Source organism: Carassius carassius, chromosome 29 (genome assembly GCF_963082965.1).
Source record: "Carassius carassius chromosome 29, fCarCar2.1, whole genome shotgun sequence".
Taxonomy (NCBI): domain Eukaryota; kingdom Metazoa; phylum Chordata; class Actinopteri; order Cypriniformes; family Cyprinidae; genus Carassius; species Carassius carassius.
The window spans coordinates 6,264,054-6,285,173 of NC_081783.1; the positions used below are offsets into that span (position 1 = coordinate 6,264,054).

General features: G+C 35.5%; 2 protein-coding genes across 5 annotated transcripts; one reads left to right on the forward strand and one right to left on the reverse strand.

Moving 5' to 3' along the window:
* Nucleotides 1-361: 361 nt before the first annotated feature.
* micu3b (mitochondrial calcium uptake family, member 3b) lies at nucleotides 362-15,735 on the reverse strand. 4 transcript variants are annotated; one of them, XM_059515566.1, is made up of 15 exons: nucleotides 15,464-15,735; nucleotides 14,073-14,217; nucleotides 12,317-12,348; nucleotides 12,152-12,230; nucleotides 9,148-9,195; nucleotides 8,960-9,042; nucleotides 8,805-8,879; nucleotides 7,078-7,119; nucleotides 5,727-5,822; nucleotides 4,509-4,600; nucleotides 4,046-4,217; nucleotides 2,903-3,011; nucleotides 2,671-2,828; nucleotides 2,331-2,399; nucleotides 362-1,895 (listed from the first exon to the last, which is right to left on the reverse strand). In XM_059515566.1, exons 1-14 carry the CDS (start codon nucleotides 15,689-15,691, stop codon nucleotides 2,331-2,333), a joined length of 1,428 nt encoding a protein of 475 aa, XP_059371549.1. In that variant the 5' UTR covers nucleotides 15,692-15,735; the 3' UTR covers nucleotides 362-1,895. The 4 variants fall into 4 exon arrangements, with proteins under 4 accessions (XP_059371549.1, XP_059371550.1, XP_059371552.1 ...); XM_059515567.1 differs by lacking the exon at nucleotides 7,078-7,119; XM_059515569.1 differs by lacking the exon at nucleotides 5,727-5,822 and having other exon boundaries at nucleotides 15,464-15,734.
* Nucleotides 15,736-16,599: 864 nt separating this feature from the next.
* fgf20b (fibroblast growth factor 20b) lies at nucleotides 16,600-18,811 on the forward strand. Its single transcript, XM_059516669.1, has 3 exons — nucleotides 16,600-17,212; nucleotides 17,569-17,672; nucleotides 17,837-18,811. The coding sequence occupies exons 1-3, from the start codon at nucleotides 16,936-16,938 to the stop codon at nucleotides 18,080-18,082; spliced, it is 627 nt and encodes a 208-aa protein (XP_059372652.1). The 5' UTR covers nucleotides 16,600-16,935; the 3' UTR covers nucleotides 18,083-18,811.
* The last annotated feature ends 2,309 nt before the right edge of the window (nucleotides 18,812-21,120 follow it).

Consider the following 21,120-nt stretch of genomic DNA (forward strand, 5'->3'; position numbering starts at 1 on the left):
TGCTTGTCTGAGGAACCCCGAAATCTTGTAATGGCTTCATCGTTTAAATAAACAAATATTAATAATAACTCTGTATGTCTATTAGTTATAGACATGTCTTCTGACACAAGCAACCATTCCATTGTTTTAATACAAATAAAACCAAAAACAATGGTAACTATAGCTATATTATAGTATAACCACAAATTAACCATGGTTTGGCTACACCATAGTTCAAACATGGTATTTGTAGTAAAACTATTTATACAAACGTTAATCAATATGCCACAAAAAAAAAACACAAAAAAACCTTGGTTACTACACTTTTAATACAGTAAAACCATGGTTGATTTTGTAAAGCACAGACCAGAAATGACACAAATTGTTATTCTGATTATGGTTTTTAAATTTATTCAAACCTTTTAAGCAATCTGAATACACTAATGCATAAAAAGTATACTTCACATAATGGTAATGACAGATGCACATTGTAATATAGAAGTCAAAAAGACTGAAAAATATGGTTTTAGTTTCTTAAAAGATTTACATGAAATAGATAATGAAATTATAATATAGATAATGATAGCTACGGTATTTTAGGTTTTAAAGCTCTAAAACATGGCCTATATTGTGTAGAAAAGCATAAGTGAGATTGAAGTGAGAATTTTCACGCAAGGCAGTTGTCACAAAAGGTAATAATTAAACAAAGTTTTGAGTAAAAGATCCAGATAAACAAATGCCTGTCCTGTTTTATGTGGGTTCAAAACTGTCTTACAATAGAATTTTTTTTTAAGTATCATATTTCCTGGGCAATTATGTTGGTAATGTTCAACATCTTTTTGTTGCCAATGATTTAAAATATCTGCACAGATGTTGATTTAAAAACCCTGAGAATTATTCACCAGAGTAATGTGTGACAACTAGCCCTGGCATCCCCTATAATATATCATATGACAATGATAATAAAAACTGCACACTGTAATATGCTTAATCACCTAAAAGAACAATCATACTCTAAAACACTGTCAGAATTGTGAAGATTAGTCAGTTAAAACCATTATAAAATGATTCACAAGGAAAGCTATCATATCTCTAAACCTACATGAAACCAGGCCTGATTATAGAGTTCAGTGGGATTCAGTTTCTTCTCATTTGTTGTTTTGGCTTCGCAGGATGTTTCTTAAAGGAGTGGCAGTGTAAGAGACCCATGAAAGAGGTGTAGAGAGGGATCTGTATGTGTAGCACATTGTGAGATTACTGAGGACTCATTATTGCTGTGTGCACTCAGCACTGTCAGACCCTGTGTAAGCTGATCTGGGTGGTGGGCAGTGGACAAGCTCAGAGAAACTATGTTAGCAATGTGCTCATTGTAAGGAAAGATTATCTGGCTTATAACTCCTAGAGAAGCAAAAAGAACAATGCATTGCCAATACAGAACTACAGAGGCATTAAAACCCAAGAGAACTGTTTCTTTACACAAAATAGGTCAATAAATAGAATAAATAACTGTACATGCCATCAGTCACTTTTCACTTAAACACCCTATAAATTTATGAAGTAATATGTCATTATATCTAAAGACACTACTTAATTTATCCCAAAATGTGGGCACTGGACCCATTTAAATTTATAAGACCTTTAATAAATAACTCTTTGATTAATAAAAGTATTATGGCTATTCCATTAAAGTGTTATCCCTTTTAGTTAATGGCTTTTAAAGTGCCAGCCGAGTGACAAAGCTGTGACTAGAGTCTAGGGAGGTAGCGTTTTAATCTAATTATGGCAGTATTTGTATCTAACAGAGTTTGACACAGGTCAGGTAGATAATTGCATCGAGTAACTGAGAACTTTAATCCAACTTGGGATGTCTTCAGTGTGATGTGAGGCTGAAGAGAAACACTCAACGGGACTTTCACCTGCTCAAATCAAAGAAATAGAGAAGAACAGCATATCAAACGATGATTTATCTACATCATAACTCAATCCAACAGGTCAGACTTTGAATACAAAGTGCTTTCCAACAATAGCAACACCTGTTTATTTCACTCAAACTGCAAATATTCCCATAAAAAGCCTAATTGTTCCCTGTTTTGAGGTGTTTTATAGTGTAAGCCCTTTTCTTGTGGGTTGGGCACTGTATTCTATTACTGTGTTAGGCTGGTATCTTGTATCTCTGGATAGCAGACATTAATTTTACAGAGTAGTCTGATACTGGAGAAAGAGCTTTGGCTGAATGCTGAGCAGTGCTAGCTCTGTACTTCTGTATCATTAATTTAGAATTCTCCAAGGCAATATCATGAAGCAAAACTAAAACATTGCATAATTCCCACTTCATTTTTTCATGAACTTACCTATTTAGCAGTGAGTTCCTTCCTCATACAGGCTTTAAAGGATGTGAATCTCTCTTCACCTTTATATCCCTGGGTTCACGTGGATAATATAAAGGATCATTTGGTTTTACATCATCAATAGAAACATTATCTTCAAAATGCTGACATTTAGTTGTTGAGACTACTAGAGGAACAATAAATGGCCACTAGAGGTCAGCAAAATTGCACCAACAAGAAGCATTTACTTTGTTGAAATAACAATGGGAAAAAGGCAGCAGTATAGGGTTTGTATGTACAGAAGTTTGGGATCTGTAGGATTTCTCCAACTGGAGAAAACCATCAACCTTCCCCCCATATTTACCCAGGAGCCACGATGCAGCCGGTCCTTCATTATCCCAATGAACTCCTTGTAGCTCAGCTGGTCATCATGGTCCACATCAAAGATCTTGAAAACAGTGTTCACGAGGTGTCGTGTCAGCTTCAGGCCAGTGGCCACATAGACTGCCCGTGCAAACTCATCTGTGAGAACCAAACATCATTACCCACAAGCAGTTCAGGAGTAAATGGATTATATGCATGGCTTCTATCTTTACCTTGTCCAATTGGGCGATTTGCATAGTTGTACATTTGCATGGCAATGGTAAAATCCTCTAAGTTGTTGAGGAACTGAAAAAAGGTCCTAAACTCTTCAAACGAGATGCCCTAGAAGAGAAGATCAGCGTTAAATCAGATGAAATCATCAATGTTTCTTTTAAGAGGCACCTTTGGGCAAAAGAAAGATAATTATGACAGAATCTTTAAAATAGGACAGCACTCATGCAGAGAGCTAGTACATATAATGATGAATTTCAAAATATATAGCTAGGGTCTCAGAATAATAAATGCAACACAAACAAATACTGCATCATGCCACAACTATTCCAACCAGGAGGACACCTTAAGTGTCTGTGGGACCTTGAAGAGCGATAGCAGATCCAAAGACAGAAAACAGCAAAGTCAAACAATCCCAGCACACATCTCTCCTGCTCCTATACAGGTTGAGCTGTCGACACCTTTAGATTGTTTTGTTTAAGGAGAGGTCGGGTAGCTTGTCGACTCTTCTAAAGAAGATTAACCTGATACTTGCATACATAAAAACAAAAGGTGATGTGTCCAAAATATCTCAGCGCTAGCAGATTACCCAAACAGCGGCCCTTTTGATTTCCACTCATCCATTTCCAGGCACTAGACCCACGTCTTTTTCTGAAGCCTCTCTTGCAACCAACAACAACTGTTTTACAAATGATCTAATGAGTAATATGTGACGCTTTGGTGGTTTTACAAGTTAAGCTGTATTGCAATATCTCTTAACTTAAGAATAAAAACCACTTATATAGCAATGGCCATCCACCAACAGCCTCTTTGAGCAGCTGAAAAGAATCTAACCTCATAATGTAAGGGTCAATGTGTAAAAAGGGAAACAACCTGAAGAAAAAATTATACTAGCATCAGTCAGATTATAAATATCTGTATCTCTCTACTATGTGGTCGTATTTGTTTACTATGCAATGATTTGAATAGACTCGTTCATGAAAAATACATCAACATAGATAAAGGTAAACGAGTAGCAATTGCAAATTGCCATCAAATTTAAATGCGTTGACTATAGCACTTGATTGGAAAGCCTCTTGACTTTCCTGAGTGATGATGGTTGTGAATGTGTGTGTGTGTGTGTGTGATCAGAGCAAATGTATTACCTTCTCATCGGGTATGCTTTGACGCACATTCTCAAGGTAGCCTGTGATGTTCTCCACTGTGGTGTAACGCAGCAGGATCCGAGCGAAGTCTTCCTCACTGATGGTGGTCATTCCCTTGGAATAGCCGACAAACTCAATCTCAAGGACTTCTGTCTGCAGGTTGTCCATGAATCTGCCGACAGAGCATGACACACTGTGTTAAGAGGAGATGCCATCACTTGCTCAGTAGGACACTAGACTAAGTGCTGGACCATCCCAAGATGCTTTAAAACCAATACAACATCCTCACGGACGGCCTCAGGCCATTCAAACTCCTTCTTAAAGGCCATGCATTAATAACGTATAAAAACCGTCTGAAGAAACCTGAGGCTGTATTACAGAAACTTAACTTCATGATGGAGTTCATCTTAATTTAAGACTAAGGAAATCACATAAAATCACAGCCATTGAATCTGTCACTTACCTGTAGAAGTCATCAAAGTTAAGTTCACTTTTGCCCTTTCTTCCAAAGAAATGCACCAGCAGAGTTGTGTCGGTGACATTTTCTGGTTCATGCTGTGAAAGCAAGTTACGAAAACGCATTATTCAGCTGTAAAAACTGAATAAGGGAGCAAAACGTGTCACAGAATAAGTGTAGACAAAAATAGCTTGATGAGGATATTACTGTACAGCCATAAACATAACATATCACAACATAACCAACACAGATACAGACACGAACACAAATAAATGTAAATTGGCAAAGAAAAATATAAAAAGATTAATTAAAAAGCAATTGAGATCAGACTTGAAAAAAGCTAAATCTCTATCATACATCTTAAAATCACACATTAACAATTGTCATTTGATTTGGTGCACTTCAGATAGCTGTGAATATTTATTAAAGGGATAATGAAATTTCTGTCATCGTTTTTTACACTCTTGATGTTACTCTAGCTCTCTTTAGCACATTCTTGAGATATTTTTAATAGTACTTATTGCATCTTGAAAGCTCCTGTCCCTACATTCAATGTAAACTAGAACTGAATTAAAAAAATTTGATTTGGAACAACATGAGGGCAAGTAAATGATGACAGAATTCATTTTGGATGAACTAGTCATATCTATTAAGTTTTGGAAAGTTAATATGTTTGATAGCGCAAAGACACATAATGGTGCAGCGGACATCATCTCATGCCACGCAAACAACAGGTTGCTCGTGCAGAAAATCTGCATACAAGATATACCTCAATGCTCCTTTGCAGCAATGTATCATTACAAAAACAAAAGAGATACTGTATCTCATATTCTTTTTAGTAAAGATGCCCTCAAATGTCCACTACAAAGTATTTTTGAAACTTGCATTAACATGATATTCTAGATATCATCATATAATAACAATAATTTTATTTCAAACAATAATTTTTATTGACATGCATAAATAAAACCAAATCTCTTTTGTTGTGCGGTTCAGTTATCTTCATATGCAATTTAAGTTATTGAGTGATCTATTAATATCTAACTGTAACAACAGTGTAGAGTAGTGTAGAGACATTAATATATGAAAATGGTGATACCACAAAAAAAGAAAAAACATGAAACAATGGGCAGAACCTCACATGGGATGGGGGACAGGGAATGGCCAAGGGTAATACGAGTCGAGATTCAAATGAGAAAAACGTGAGCTTGAGGATACTTGTACCTCCATCAGATCTGAAAAGAGAACTATTCTTGCACCATGCCTTAGAACATCCCAGAAACTTCTGGGTTCAGACTGAGGCTGCTCTTTTTTAAGTACCTGCATATCAGAGGTAAAAATATTAAAGGCTTAACAAAACAAGATTTAGATAATACAGTGAAAGTAACATAATGTGAAGTAAACGTCATTGCACCCTTCTAATAAATTTCTCCTTATGTGATCAGTGCTGTTTTATCTTAGATCTGTTATAGTTTTGTTTTCTAAGTTTTTTTTAAGTTTTCAGTTAATGTAAACTGTGCTTTCAAACTAATCAATATAAAACACAGCTCAAATTTCTGGCTATAAGTCAGAAAAACCACAGATGACAACACACAAGATACGTGCAGTGTCAAGTAGAACTAATTGTCCTCTACAGTTCACCAGAAATGCAGTTGTGAGTCCTGAAAAGGTATGGGTATGAGTTTGGTTAACTCTCACAAACAACAAAACAAGATAAGAGTGTAACCGTATTAAACACTAAAATACAGGCCAGACAATCATATTCTGCTAACTGTGTGAACATGACTTTAGTGCTTCAGTCAGTAAACAAGCATTCTGAATCAATCCAGTTATGTCCTAGCCAAGATAAACAGTGGATTGTGTTCAGTATTATTATATATTTAAAATCAGCACAAGTATATTGTGGTTTACACAGACAAACACTGACTGAACAGAGCTGAAAGAGCTTCTCATTTCTCATGTTTGTTGCTAAGACTGTTTTTTTCCTCAGCTGCAACTCTCACAAAACTCATGGAGCTCAAGCCGTTGCAAGAAGTAACCTAAACCCAAATACCACTCTTCAAGCAACTGTAAAAATAAAACACTGGGGTCCAGGAAGAGTTGCTATTCTTTAGGTGAGGGCCTTTTAATGTGATTCTGTGAGACCATTCCTTGGCAGAAAGCTCCTGACAGTAGACAAGCAACATAAATGATCTGTTTCAGCCTCTGGATGATTTTTCTGCTCTCCTTGACAATAGAGCTGCATTTCAGACTCAGCCCCATTAGAGCTGCATTGTCCCTCCTCTCTGGAGGTGAGCCATGCGTGAGGGTCACTCTGTAACGCCCTATCCAAACATTTCAGTATGTACAATAATATTGCTCAATGACTGTCTGAAAGAAGCCACTGAATTTGGATGTAACCCTTCTGGTTTATTGAGCACTAATTAGGGTGAAGCTACATAAACATTAGTGGTTATGACGAGCATGCATGGTTGCTGTTGATCGTGACTGTACAAGTTCAATCAAGCACATACCACATTAATGGCATGCTGAAAACATGCCATACTTAAGGATTCTTTAGTACACAGATACATACATTGCTGCTGACAGATCCTTGATGTCCATACAGTTCCACGCTCTCACACATCGAAGATTATGATGATGGCGTGCACAACAGGAAAGAAATCAAATCAAATCACCATTCAGCATCTGTCATACTTCACTAAGGAACGGTGAAAGACAAAGAAGTCTGAATGTGTTTTTCAAAACACAATCTATAAAAATCTGCATTTCCCCGGCATTAGAGATAAGAGACTTATTTTAGTCTTGTTACACCATGCAAATTTGTTCAAATGAACATGCATGAATCATGCACTACAACATCTCTCAAATTCAAATGAGATTAAGAACATGCAACAATAAAAACAATTCATGGATTTCTATTTTAACAGATGTGTAGAAAAAATTAAGATATAGTTCATCCAAAAATTATCATTCACTCATGTCCTTCTAACATGGTGAAATTCATAGCAGATAATGGATAGATATAGATGATAATAGTGTTGGGGAAAGTAACTTTTAAAAGTAATGCATTGCAATATTGTGTTACTCACTAAAAAAGTAACTAATTACTAGTGCGGCCAAATGATTAATCGTGATTAATCGCATTCAAACTAAAAGTTTTTGTTTAATATATGTGTACTGTGTATAATTATTATGTATATGTAAATATACAGACATACAGTATATATTTAAAAAAATATTTATATGTATATACATTTATATTCTTATATTTTATATTCTATAAAAATATAATATATATTTTTTCTTAAATATATACATGCAAGTATTTGTATTTAAATATAATTTAAAAAAAATATTTTATTTTGCGATTATGCTATTAATCAGGATTAATCTTTTGACAGCAATAGTAATTAAATTACTTTTTTACTTTTTATGGCATGCAATGCACTGTGTTACTTTTGCATTGCTTCTGGGCTGGGCTTACTTGATTGTTTTCATTATAAAAAGTTCTTCTTTTGGCCAATGTAAAAGCGCTTTCACACCAAAAGTGAAATGAATAAGCCTCAAGCTGAAGGAGATGGAAATTCACATCTGCACAGTAGAGGGCGCAGCTCAAACTAACCTTACTTAAAAAAAAATGTAAAAGTCATTTTTGCTTATTAGTATGATTGAACTAGATCATCAAATGTCAGCAGCAAAGACATTGTTTAATAAAATGGGATTAAATACATAAAGGATATTTGTATTATTTCACATACTTCATTTTTGTAGGTGTGCGTCATATTCCGAGTGCGTTTTAGTGTTTTTATACATGTTGAGGAAAACTGAATCTGTTTTTGTGCAGATGAGATGAGTAAATGCATATTCACATTTAGTCTAGAACTACAGTAAGTCTCATGGTGACACAACACACGCAATGCCTCTGCACTCCCGATTTCTCTCAACACTGGACAGGAGGGCTGTCAGTCAATAAATGGGAAAATAAAGAAACTTTTGTTATTAATTTGAAAAGTAACTCAATTTTTACTTGTAAATTAATCGGTTAAGTAAGACTATTAAATCCCTACTAAGCAAGCTATAGTCTTGCCAGATGTTAATCAATCAAATAAGAAAGAACTAAGGGTTTGGAATGACATGAGCATGAGAAAACATGACAGAATGTTCTTTTTCTGGATGAACTATTTCCTTAGATTACTTTCAGATGCCTACACATCGAATCAAGATATGGCAAAAGAATATGCTCATGAAACAGAGGACTGTAAAATGCTTTTGGTAGGAAGGCAGAAATGTATTTCTTACCAGTTGAGAGTACCTGTCAGGATCTCCTCCCCGCTCTATTTTCTTTTCATTTTTCTTACGGAATATCTCTTCCAGCTAAATGAAAGAAGTAGAAATGTATCTTTAAGCATTCTGACACTCCTATTAATAATAAACAACAACAAAACCAACCGTACCACCATGAATTCCCTCTTATCCACCATTTCATTGCCATCTGCATCAAACATGTTGAAAGCAATTTTAAAACCTGCATGTGGCTCTGGAAAGCAAAAGAAACACTCATAACACATCTCCATAAGGCTATATTTCTCATGACCATTGTTTGTGCTAAACAAGCATGAATTTAACCTAAAGACAAACTTACTTGTCAAAATGCAAAGGAGAAACAGATACTCTGTGTAAGCGATGACACCTGAAAAAAAGCACATAAACATTTGCTTTTAAGAGTTCAAACAAAGCAACATCCCAGAACAACTTTTACTATCAAATGTCGTTTTAAACTAGAGATCCTTTCTTCTTTTACATTGATAAGATCTAAGAGGATCCCGTTCTTTTCTCTTGTCTGGTGTTCTCTTTGCACAAACAGAGACGTTAAAATGTAAAATAACCAGGCTGGACACAAACCCAAACAAAATTAGAGCTCCTGAGTTCCCCTCTGTTTATTTTCCTAGGTGTAAAACATTCTCAAGTGATCTGTAACTGATTGCAAATGCCTGATGTGGGTTTGTTTTGCTTTTTGAGGTCTGTTAGTCTTTTGTTGTGTGAGAGGAGAAGAAAGGAAGAGCAACTGTCAGGTCTCTTGTCTAGAAGAGACTTGAGGAGAATTGTTCCTGCCACTGAAAGCATTCCCAAGCTTTTGTTTGAAGGAGATGATAGTGACTTGGACACAGATAGTTCAGGAGGGCTTCTTTGAGTGCTGTGGGAAACGGACTTCGGAATGTTTATGGAAACGGATGAAGAAAGGTAAAGGAGAACAGAATAGAGAAGATACATTTTCACATTTGTGACACTGGACCACAAAACCAGTCTTAAGTGTCAGTTTTTTTTAATTGAGATTTATACATCATCATCTGAAAGCTTAATAAGTAAGCATTGCATTGATGAATGGTTTATTAGTATCGGACAATATCTGGCCAAGATACAACTATTTGAAAATCTGGAATCTGAGGGTGCAAAAAAAAAAAATGTATATTTATATATATATATATATATATATATTGAGAAAATCGCCTTTGAAGTTGTCCAAATGAATTCTAAGCAATGCATATTACTAATCAATTTTTTTTTTTAGATATTTTCAGTAGGAAAATTAAAAAATATCTTCATGGAACATATTTACTTAATATCCTAATGATTTTTGGCATTGAAGAAAAATTTATAATTTTGACCCCATACAATGTTTTTTTTTTGGCTATTGCAAAAAACATACCCCAATGATTGATTTTGTTGTCCAGGGTCACATTTCAGGCCACCTTGGTCCTGATGTATATGTTCATGAATTCACCACTATTTTGTATTTGTATATAACTAATGCTGTGAATTTAAGGTGTTAATTTCAAATGTATTATGCAACAATTATTTTCAACACTGATAATAATGGTGATTGTTTCTTGAGAACTAAATCAGCATATTAGAATGACTTCTGAAGGATCATGTGACACTGAAGACTGGAGTAATGATGCTGACAATTCAGCTTTGACATCATAGGATTTTTTTATATATATTAAAATAGAAAAAGATTGATTTTTTAATAAAATTTTACTTAGTTTGATCAAAAAGTCAGTAAAAACTAATATTACTGTAATATATATAAACTTAACATATACAAGCATATACATACATACATATATATTCATGTGACTTTAATGTGTTAATTTATTACATATTTTACATTTAATTGAATAAAAATTCATGTTATATTCATTTGAATTTAAATTCATGTATATATATATTAAATTCAGTACTTTTAGATAAGATATTTTAAATGCATTTTAAAAAATATCATGACCCCAGATTCATAAATCAATGCCATTAGAGCAATTTAGGCCTGAAGTACAACTTTTCGTAATATCTATTCAATGCTTCATCTGCTATAAGTATTTTTATTATCTTAATTTACATGCTTTATTCACCAAATATTAATTTATGTGATTATTTGTGATAAATTGATTGCCCTCTGTATACCCACACTATTCAAAACTTAGTTAAGGGATCGACGGCTGCCTGTGCATTTAGTCTTTTAGGATCACAGACAGGTTTCATTAGAGCCACACACCTTCAGTCTTGCAGAAAGAAACCCAGCCCAAGAGCTCAAACAGTTGTCAGAACACAAAGACTTCCACAGAAACAATTCATATAGAGTGTCAGTGATGGAGATGTAATCCAACTCCATTCTTAGAATTCATACTGTCCAGAGTGATACAGGGCTGCCACCAGGACAAGTCTCAACACTGCAAAGTTCAAACAGCTCTTTTCATTTTCTGAAGTAAGGCTTTGTTCACAGATCAAGCCTATCTTCTTTTCTTTTTTTTAACCTAAGTGCAGCTTTAACATTTAACAGCCGGATTAAAAGCCCAAATCCAGGCACTGGCACTCCAGCAGAGCAACGGTGAGCATAGATATCATGCACTATGTGGAGTTTTTAAAATGTAAGAAAGAACATTACAAGGAATGTACTGTTAGCATCTTGGAAACCCCCTCGTTAAAAGCTGAATTATAAACTACATGAATGTTCTCTATAAAAAAGAAACATTAAAAAATACCATAAATTTCCTTTTAATTTTTCTATTTTTGCCGATAATCAAGTACAATAAGCAAACACTGCTTTTTCTTAGAGCACGTCTAGAAAGTAAGGCCTCAGGATAATATTAAGATTGTTAATTTATGGATTAGTATGAATGTGTGAGCGTGGCGCATACCACATGTAATGCTGGTTTTTTTTTTTCACCTTCCTATCTGTGATTATCCCAGAGCAAAGTCACAGTAATGTCAGACTGATTGAGAGATAAGAGAGTATTTACAGCCTGTGCACTCTCCTGCCACACGAGGCCAGTTTCAGGATCCAGACTTTCAGAACACTGGGTCTTTGGGTGGCCTAAGCATCTGCACGCTAAAAACTGTATCCTAATTGCACCTACATAACAATATCTGTTTTAATTGTAAGTACATCATCCATAATTTGCACATTACTGTATATTAACTCTGTATTTAGAATGATAGCCACACACGCGGCAGTTTGAAAGCAGATCCTCTCAATGTCAAATTGCCTGGAGGCATTTACTGTAGTAAACAATGATCAAATGACAAAGTATTATACACTGCATTATACAATACAAATCAATTTACATAGCAAGATTATTAGATCTCACCTCTTTCCCGCAGGTTTCGGAACAGACGGGATGATCCTTTCCAAACAGGTGGCATATCTGACAGAATCTTGTCTAGATCCTTTTTTTAAAAAAGCACATATATTCAGTATCATTCAGATTTTCTAAACTCAAGTAGATGAATATTCAGTCGAAGAAAAATCAAACCTGCTTTGTGAGGGATCTCCAAAACCTCTTTTCTAAAAAAAATTAAGACGGATGTAAGAATTAGTTATGGTATCATTAAAACTACTTCTAAATGAAAGCAGATAAAAGGTAAAAAATGTGTCAAAATATATAGCATAACACACTAGTTTATGTACAAGAATTCTGTGTTAATGACAAATAAGTCTTTTTCGTATCTGAAATGCATGATTACTTGCCAAAGATAGCTAGATAGAATTATTCTTTATTAAATAAAAGACATAATATTGAATACATTTCATTTCTGTTTTCAATACAATTTAATAAATATAGAAATTAAAATTAAAATCCAAATATTTACAGTGGTAAGCAAATATAAAAGCACTTAAAACCAAACAACTATACAAGGTTCAAATACAAGCTGTAGCTTCTGTTTATCTAATGCAGTCAAATTGTGTTTTACAGCCACAGCATAAAACCATAAATACCACTATACGTTCCGTCACGCATATGCCATTAAAGATGATGATGCAATGTTTGCCTGCCATATTACAGTTCACATTTTATTCTTGTCTGCACATTCCAGGAAGTCCAAGTTTCAGATAGCAGCAAACATGACTGGTTGAAACACAACTCCCCTACAAGTATAGCTGGGTCCTGAAAATACATTTATAGAGCATATCAACTCTACCATCTGGACCGATCTCAGTGCCTTTCCACTTTATGTGAGATATGAACTTAATGAGATCCACGGTACCTGACACACATGTTTAGAAGTTGTCTGTCTAGCTGGTTTCAGATTTTGGCTACAGAAATAGGTCATAAGTGTGATGCTGGCAGAGAGAGATGACTATCTTCATGCAGGTGTTGCAGCTACATATGTTGATTTTATGCCTGAGGGTTACTTGCTTTTAAGATAAATGGGTTATTCCTCAATGAGGCACATATTGCTGATAAAAGGTATAGTTCACCCAAAAATGACAATTCTGTCATTATTTACTGCTTATGTCATGCTGTTTGAAATCCACAATTGAAGAATATGCTATTCATACTTCCTTTTGAGTTTGGTTTATCAACGAATTGGTTGATCTGGTTATCAAAAACACTACTGTAAATGATTTGTGATTCCTAGCCACTGTAACTTTTCTTTATGGTGCTTTTAAATTCCTTTTGAAGCTTAAATGCTCCATTGAACACAGCAACTAGCACTTTCTTCAATTTTCACTTTTGATCAACAGAAAAATCATCAACTTTTTGGGTTTTTATGGTTATGCAAACATTACGGTAACATTCTATTTTGTCATTTTACAACCATTACAGGAACTTTGCTTTTAAAAGTTCACAAAATATCCTGAAACAAGTAGAAACATATGAAAACATTAAACGAAATAAACTGTTCCTTGAATGATGCATTGTGCATTAATGTTTTTGAGCTAATTTCTTGAGTACATTATTAAAGACCAGATAACTCTGAATAAACATTCTAATAACGTTACTAAAAGAACGTTTGTTCATAACTTTTCCAGAATATTAGTCAAAGTTCTGAGCACATTTCCTGTTAGCTGGGTAATTCACCCTTTCATATCAGCTTTCAAATTTTGTTATTCGTAAAAAAAAATAAAAAATAAAAAAATATCATTTTGAGCCAATTATTTATCTCAATCAGTGTTACTTGCCATTTGTCAGCCACTAGGATTCTGAGTGCTTCATGTGTTAGTCTATAGTTACACAATCATATAATGAGCTCAAAGAAGGATTATTAACTGCTTGTGTAACTCACTCTTTGGTTCGCTCATAGTGATGGACTCAATGAAGTCGAGGGGAGTCATATAAAGCTGTCCATCATACTCCAGTGAACTGAAGCGCCTGAACCTGTGCTCATGGGCTGACATCGAAACCTCTTCATTTTCAGCAGATGCACTGGCCTATAATTAAGCAAATTCACATCTCAATTAGAGAACACAGAAACACAGGATAAGGCAGGTGTGACATTGAAGAAAGAGCTAGCCATCTTCTGTTTCCTTCTGTCATTGGATGGCCTCCTCCTGTACAAAAAAAAAAAAAACACAAACATCCACAAGCAGAAATATCAAGAGGACAGTTTTCTTCTCACTCTACAGTGGCCGGCAGCCAGGCCCACTGGGCACTGTGCAAACACCCTGGGAATGTGTGCCCTGCTACTTATTACCCCCATCAAACGCCGACCCGGCTGCCAAGCTGCCGTGTCCAGTTACCTCAACCCTGGATTCCTGTGTCTCAATTCACAACTCAAGGTTACGTTTGACCCAAGCAGATAAGAGTATAAAAACAAAAGGGAACAGTGCAGACAGAATCACACAAGACTGATTCAATCCTGTATGGTTTAATGATCAATCTGATGACAGTCTGATAAATGCTTTTTCGACAACTGTCAAAACCAAGAGTAGCCTATGTGTACCAGAGGCACTTAAACATAATCTAGAGGGTTCTTTTGCAATGTCAAACCTATAAAATAGAATCATTAATGTAATTAATCTCATGAATAAAAAGCACATTTTTAAGGAAAAAGTAAATATGTGTTATAAGACAAACATATGTGTGGATGACCCTTGTAACAGAATATAGTTTTCCTCACATAGTTTTTGTTCTTTTTTGTAAAAAAGTGACTTTAAAAGGCCTAACAGGACTAATGGCATTACTCTATCACAATATGAGTCTAAGAAAAATATTGTAGTTTAGGAAACACCAATGCAGATCAAATACTGATGTACTAATGTAAACCAAAAAAATCTGACTGAAAGCCAAATGGCAAGATATTTTGACAATACAGGAGAAATGGTTGTTGACTGTATTTGCATGCCTAGTAAAATGACCATAAGTCAAATGAGCATAAGTCAATACTACACATGCAGAATATATCTATAAAATGTACAATATGCACAACACCTATAATATTTGTTCCAACCTTTCTTTAATATGTGTTTTTTATGGAATCACAGTGTATCACCTGACTTATGAAACCGAATTCAGCACCTCTCTAGTGGAGAGCGACAGTTTTGATGGCACCCATTTTAAGTTTTTTTATATAATATAATATAATATAATAATAAAAAAAACTGGGTTGCTACATAACAATTTGATGTAAATACAAACGTGAACATTTCAAATTGTAGCCTACTAAGATTTAGATACCTTCTCTTCTGCAGCAACTGTGGGCAACGGAGAAATCAATGCACGCAGACTCGCATTGTGCTGGTAGTAAACAACAGCGAATCCACCGACAGTGATACACAGTCCTGTCCCTGCTATAACTGCTCTTTCCCTCCATGACTGTCTGCTGTTAAAATAGAGGCTTAAACCGTTTGTAGAGCTGGTGAACTTGTTTCGCAGAGCCAGAAACCGACGCATGGCGGCCATCATGACTGTGTCACCGCGGGCAGACCGCGCTCACTCCTCGCGAGATGAAATATGTGACCTCGCTGCAACAGCAAATGGTGCATCAACACATTAGCAGCTGTATTTACAGTCATTTGCCCTTTCTATTCAGGTCATAGTTAGAAGTCATAGTTAAAACCCTCAGACCTCAACATGTTATGTTTTAACGTTTGGAGAAAACGTCCATCAAAAGGTTGTTCTTTCTTTCGTCTTCTTTTTTTTTTTTTTTTTTACAAATTAAATATAGAAATATATAACAAAAAATAATTATTATTATTATTGTCGAGGGCAAACTCACATGTTCAGAATAATTATGCCATTGCCCATAATTACTACCCATTTGTATTGAAAATTGTAAACAAATAAAAACTCATACAACCTATAAAAACAGTGTTTGTGAATGTGTTAAATGCTGTCTTTTCAGAGTCCAATGCAAATTTTTGTATAGGTTCAGAAGTACATTATATTATTTACACACTAATAATAACACTGTATTTCCTACAGTAAAATAAATAAATATTTTATATAAATATATATTTTTAGGAATTTATAGTGAAATAAATATGTAATAAGTAGTATATACCTTTTTATACTTCTTATATACTATATATTTCTATAGATATAGATTTTTTTTTTCTTCACCACAATCTCAACACAATTATTCAGAATGTTTAAGTTGTTTTCCGCCTGCTCCCCATAATGTAGATGGGTGTAATTTGTACTCTGCTTGTGAGATGTAACATACAAACATAGACCTCAACTAAAACAAATAACTGAGATTGTGCGCAAAAACACAAGGCTGGACCAAACCGATGTCCCGCCCACAGAAGCCCGATCTCTGCACCTGCCCCGCGCGCACAGCAGCCACTCAGTGCGCAAAGCACTTCCCACAATAACACATAGGTACCTGCTGCCTCATACCTGCTCCACAGTTATTCATGTCAGAAAGCACCACCGGCAAACATGTGGACGAGGCATAAGAGCAGAATTTAAAGGACTTGTCTGAAGTCAGATCTTTGCAGTGACTAAGTTTCTTGCCCGCTGGATATGTCTGTATACCTAATCTACAGGAGTCAAGTGATCATTCATATGCGCTCAGCATGGATCCACTAGAAGTGACGTGCTCGCATGGATATTATTCGTCGTAACGTATATCTTTGAACGACTGCTTCACCATATATATCCAGATCCAGTTTCTCTGACAGTTCTTGCTGGATTGGCGGTTCGTGATGGCAGCTATGGGAGAGATCGGGACGTTTTTACAGAGCCTGGAGGGTTTCGGACAGGTCGGATCACAGTTCTTCCTGCCACCTCTAGGAGAAAACCTCGGGCTGTTGAATGATCATTTAGTTCCAGCAGAGAGACTGTCACGGAGCACCTCCGCAGATCTAACGCACTTGAAAGGGATCCTGCGGAGAAGACAGTTGTACTGCAGGACTGGATTTCACCTTGAAATACTCCCGAATGGCAGCGTTCAGGGCACGAGAAAGGACCACAGTCGTTTTGGTAATTTCCCACTTTCTTTTCAGCATGACTGGTTTGTTTAAAAAGAATATGAATCGTAATATGTAGCATTGACCGAAAGCTTTTAAACATGTGTTCTCCCGTTTTTATAGTTCTTGTAGATCATCTTAGAGTCGTTCTGGTCAATTTTAAATAACCCACAAATTCAATAACTTTATATGAAAAAGGTAAAATGTGTAAGAAATACTGAAGAACATTTGCTTTAAATTACATTTATTTTAACTCTACAATAGTCTATGCAGATGGGAAATGCATCGCAATTCATCTTTCTCACAATGTGTGATGAGGGTTTAGACTTCAAAGAACATCTCCTGAACAATTGATTTATTCTTCTCCAGGTATTTTGGAATTCATAAGCCTTGCAGTTGGATTAATAAGCATCCGTGGAGTGGACAGTGGTCTCTACCTTGGGATGAATGACAAGGGAGAACTTTATGGCTCTGTAAGCAGGATTTTGACTTTTAAAGATATTTAAAAAGTATCTGCATGATTGTTGTTCTTATTCAAGCCCAGTAGATGGCATATATGTTTTAGCACTTTGACCACCTCTCTATGTGTTATCAATTATGCTTGATTTATTTCACTAACATGTTTTTTGTTTCTTAGGAGAAGCTCACAGCAGAATGTGTCTTCCGTGAGCAGTTTGAGGAGAACTGGTACAACACATACTCTTCTAATCTCTACAAGCATGGAGAGAGAGGATCGAGATATTTTGTGGCTCTTAACAAAGACGGCACGCCACGTGATGGGACAAAATCTAGGAGACATCAAAAGTTCACTCACTTTCTTCCAAGACCAGTGGACCCTGAAAAAGTCCCAGAACTTTACAAAGAATTGCTTGGACAAAGCTGAGACCATCCGTCCCAGTTAAAGGACGAGAGGGATGCCTAGTTTCTTCTCTACATAATGTGGAGATGCTAAAGTTCAGCTACAGTGTCCAAACCTGAGATGTGCTCTGGAAATGCATGGGCTAGTACTGACGATGAAGACAACAGTCTCAAAAGACTCCCTACATCGGTGCAGTTGGTGTCTTTGTTGCTGGTTGCAACTGACTAGTAGCATTACATGTCCATGAAAACCAAAACTGAGGGTTTTGGAGGTTTTAACATGGTGCTGCTTTGCTCTGGATATATTTGATATGGGTTTAGACGGACTTGAAGGAACAATGCATACATGATGCTCAGAGATGACAGAACTGGGACAGTGGAGAACAGGACATGCCATCTCACATGATGTTATTTATACAGTTCTTGATACACATATTTATTGTATGTATTTATTTATTTGAAAATATAAATATATATTTTTACATCTAAAAGTAGATTTTTTTTTTATTAGACCAAACAGTAGAAGGTGATTTGAAATAGTGGCAAAGCTGTTCTTTTTATATGAGTTACTTATCACTGCTATAATGTAATGGAGGGCAAGAAAGATTGTGATTTCCTATTGCAAATGTATGAAGAATGCCATAAGACTCTGAGATTTAAATAGATTTGTTTTCAAGCACGATTTCCCGGAATGGCATGCTGCACAGTATATTTTACAGGCCATTAAATCAAGTATTATCATTAAAAAGCTTGTTTTGTCTGATATGATTTCTTAATTCTGAAATTATTATTATCTGGAAAACATAAAAGATCCAATAATAATTAGAGTTCTAACTTATATGACAACCATAGATTCTGAAAATAAATAAATAAATAAATAAATATATATATATATATATATATATATATATATATATATATATATATATATATATATATATATATATATATATATATATATATATATTATTTTTTTTTACTACCAAAAATAAATAAATAAATAATAATAAAGGTAATGAAAGAAAGCAAAAAGATTAAATGCTATCTTATTAATAGGATATTTCTTGCTTCAGTGTTCTGCAGAAGACAAAAAGTCACAGGTTTGGAACAACTTGAGGGTGAATACATTTTCATCTTTGGCTGAACTTATCTCTCTAAGCTGCTGTTTAGCTGAGACCCAGGGTTGTCCTGCACTCATCAGCATCAAAGTTCTTTTGCGAGACCTTCTCAGGTAACAGCTACACAATGACTGAATCTGAGTGAAATAAAAACTGACCTTTTCTTTTGGGTCAAACCCAAATTTAGAGTAATCTCAGCTGATGCTTAGTAATGATGCCTGCTAAATACATCAGGCAAACTTATAAAAAGAAAATGTGTCTGCTGTGCAGTCTGTAAGAATAATGAGATCAAAAAAAGTTTAAATACACTTTCAAATATTATTTTAATTCCTCCCATATATAAACCCCACTCGGCTTTCTATTTTCTTTGACAGATAGTACCAGCATTTTCACATGAAAGCAAGCAAGAAGCTCTGGGGAAGATGATATGAGATTTAACACCACAGGCTAAACCTTCCTGAATGTTGTTTAACGGCTGAATGAGACATTTCCACAACAATGACTAAAGAGGCACATCTATACAGTTTCTAAATGGATGAGTGGACATTTTATGTTGAAGCATGAAGATATAGTCTGTGATCTCAGCATCTCTGTGATGGTGAGCCAGGCTCTGTCTTAAGATGGGAGTGTACCTTTAACATTTTACCAGAGTTACAATGTGGGATTTTCCCCATTTTAAAACCATAGAGTGACTGTTAACAACAGGTATATGAGGGTGGAGGATATATATGAGGGAATATATGAGCTTCGCTCCATTTCAGAACTGAAAGACAATTGTAAAATTAAAGTGCTCTTATTTCTATTATAATATACAAATTTGATTAAGTCTGTAAAATATGGTTTAATAAATAAAAAATCCCTAAGTTTCATATACTTATTTTGTTTTTTTTATGCAAATGTCACTGTAGCTATTAGGTTACCACTTTAATGCGAGAGAGATCGTGTCACAAAATATTCCCTGGCACTTGAAGAACCAATGTTTTTCCGTCTGTCTGAGCTGAAATAGATGCCTCTGTCTGTCCTTCTAGCAGGTGGTCTGAGGCACTTTACAGGCAACACTTAAATCCTTCATCCATGCCCTCTCTTAGTCCTGCCTCATGCACTTAATGGATGCACCCTTATTTTCATCACCTCAGACGTGGCCTCAAAGAAACCCTATCAGATAGGTGTGTGTGTGTGTGTGTGTGTGTGTGTGTGTGTGTGAGTGGCATGGGTCCACAGACAGGTGTGTAAGTGAGGGATCTGTCTCTGTGGCCCAATCAGACATTGCAGGTGTTCCCACAGCACATGTCAGCATGTCCCGGGTCTCTGATCTTCAAGGCCCTGTGTTTGTCAGCTGCGAAAATGGGGCAGGAGTTCATGCAAACCCGTGGAAATACAGCCTCGGTAGCTTTGTAGTCCGTGTGGATTACAATAGTACATAATTCATATTTTTACAGACTGGGGGAAGTGGCAAAGTCTCACCTGGTGTTTTAAGTTGTAGTCTCAGGGCAGATTTGTGTTTGCACATGGGTGGTGTCTGACAATATCCTCAGCAACTGTTTATCTGGAACCATTCTGCATAAATGACCTCTTTAAAGCCAAAGGACAATGCTGAACAATCAGTTGAATAATACATTAGGGTTAAATAAATAAGGTTTTATTACAATAAAAAAAACACTTTTTATTACAGTAGAAAGTATATGATTATGTCAATATGACTTTAAATCTCCTTGATGCATTCACAACAGTTCACAGGGCAAAAAGTGGTGCTCATCTGTTAAAGAATGGTTCTTATGAGTCAAAACCTTTTAATAAAACATCTAAAAAATAAGAAGTAACAGTGAATCAACTAAATTCAAGGTTTCCTGAGGATCCTTCTGTGTAGAGTCACATCTTGTAGGTGTAGAGGAGTTAATAATATCCTTTCACACCTTTTTGGCACATCACCTTGCCACATTTTGTG

Excerpts from the sequence above, each read along its gene's own strand:
- micu3b (XM_059515566.1), bottom strand. The coding sequence starts at position 15,691 with ATGATGGCCGCCATGCGTCGGTTTCTGGCTCTGCGAAACAAGTTCACC. Across the intron at positions 14,218-15,463 it reads CAGTTGCTGCAGAAGAGAAG|GCCAGTGCATCTGCTGAAAA; the intron begins GTATCTAAATCT and ends GCTTAATTATAG. Across the intron at positions 9,043-9,147 it reads TCTCCTTTGCATTTTGACAA|AGCCACATGCAGGTTTTAAA; the intron begins GTAAGTTTGTCT and ends TTTGCTTTCCAG.
- fgf20b (XM_059516669.1), top strand. The coding sequence starts at position 16,936 with ATGGCAGCTATGGGAGAGATCGGGACGTTTTTACAGAGCCTGGAGGGT. Across the intron at positions 17,213-17,568 it reads AAAGGACCACAGTCGTTTTG|GTATTTTGGAATTCATAAGC; the intron begins GTAATTTCCCAC and ends ATTCTTCTCCAG. Across the intron at positions 17,673-17,836 it reads AGGGAGAACTTTATGGCTCT|GAGAAGCTCACAGCAGAATG; the intron begins GTAAGCAGGATT and ends TTTGTTTCTTAG.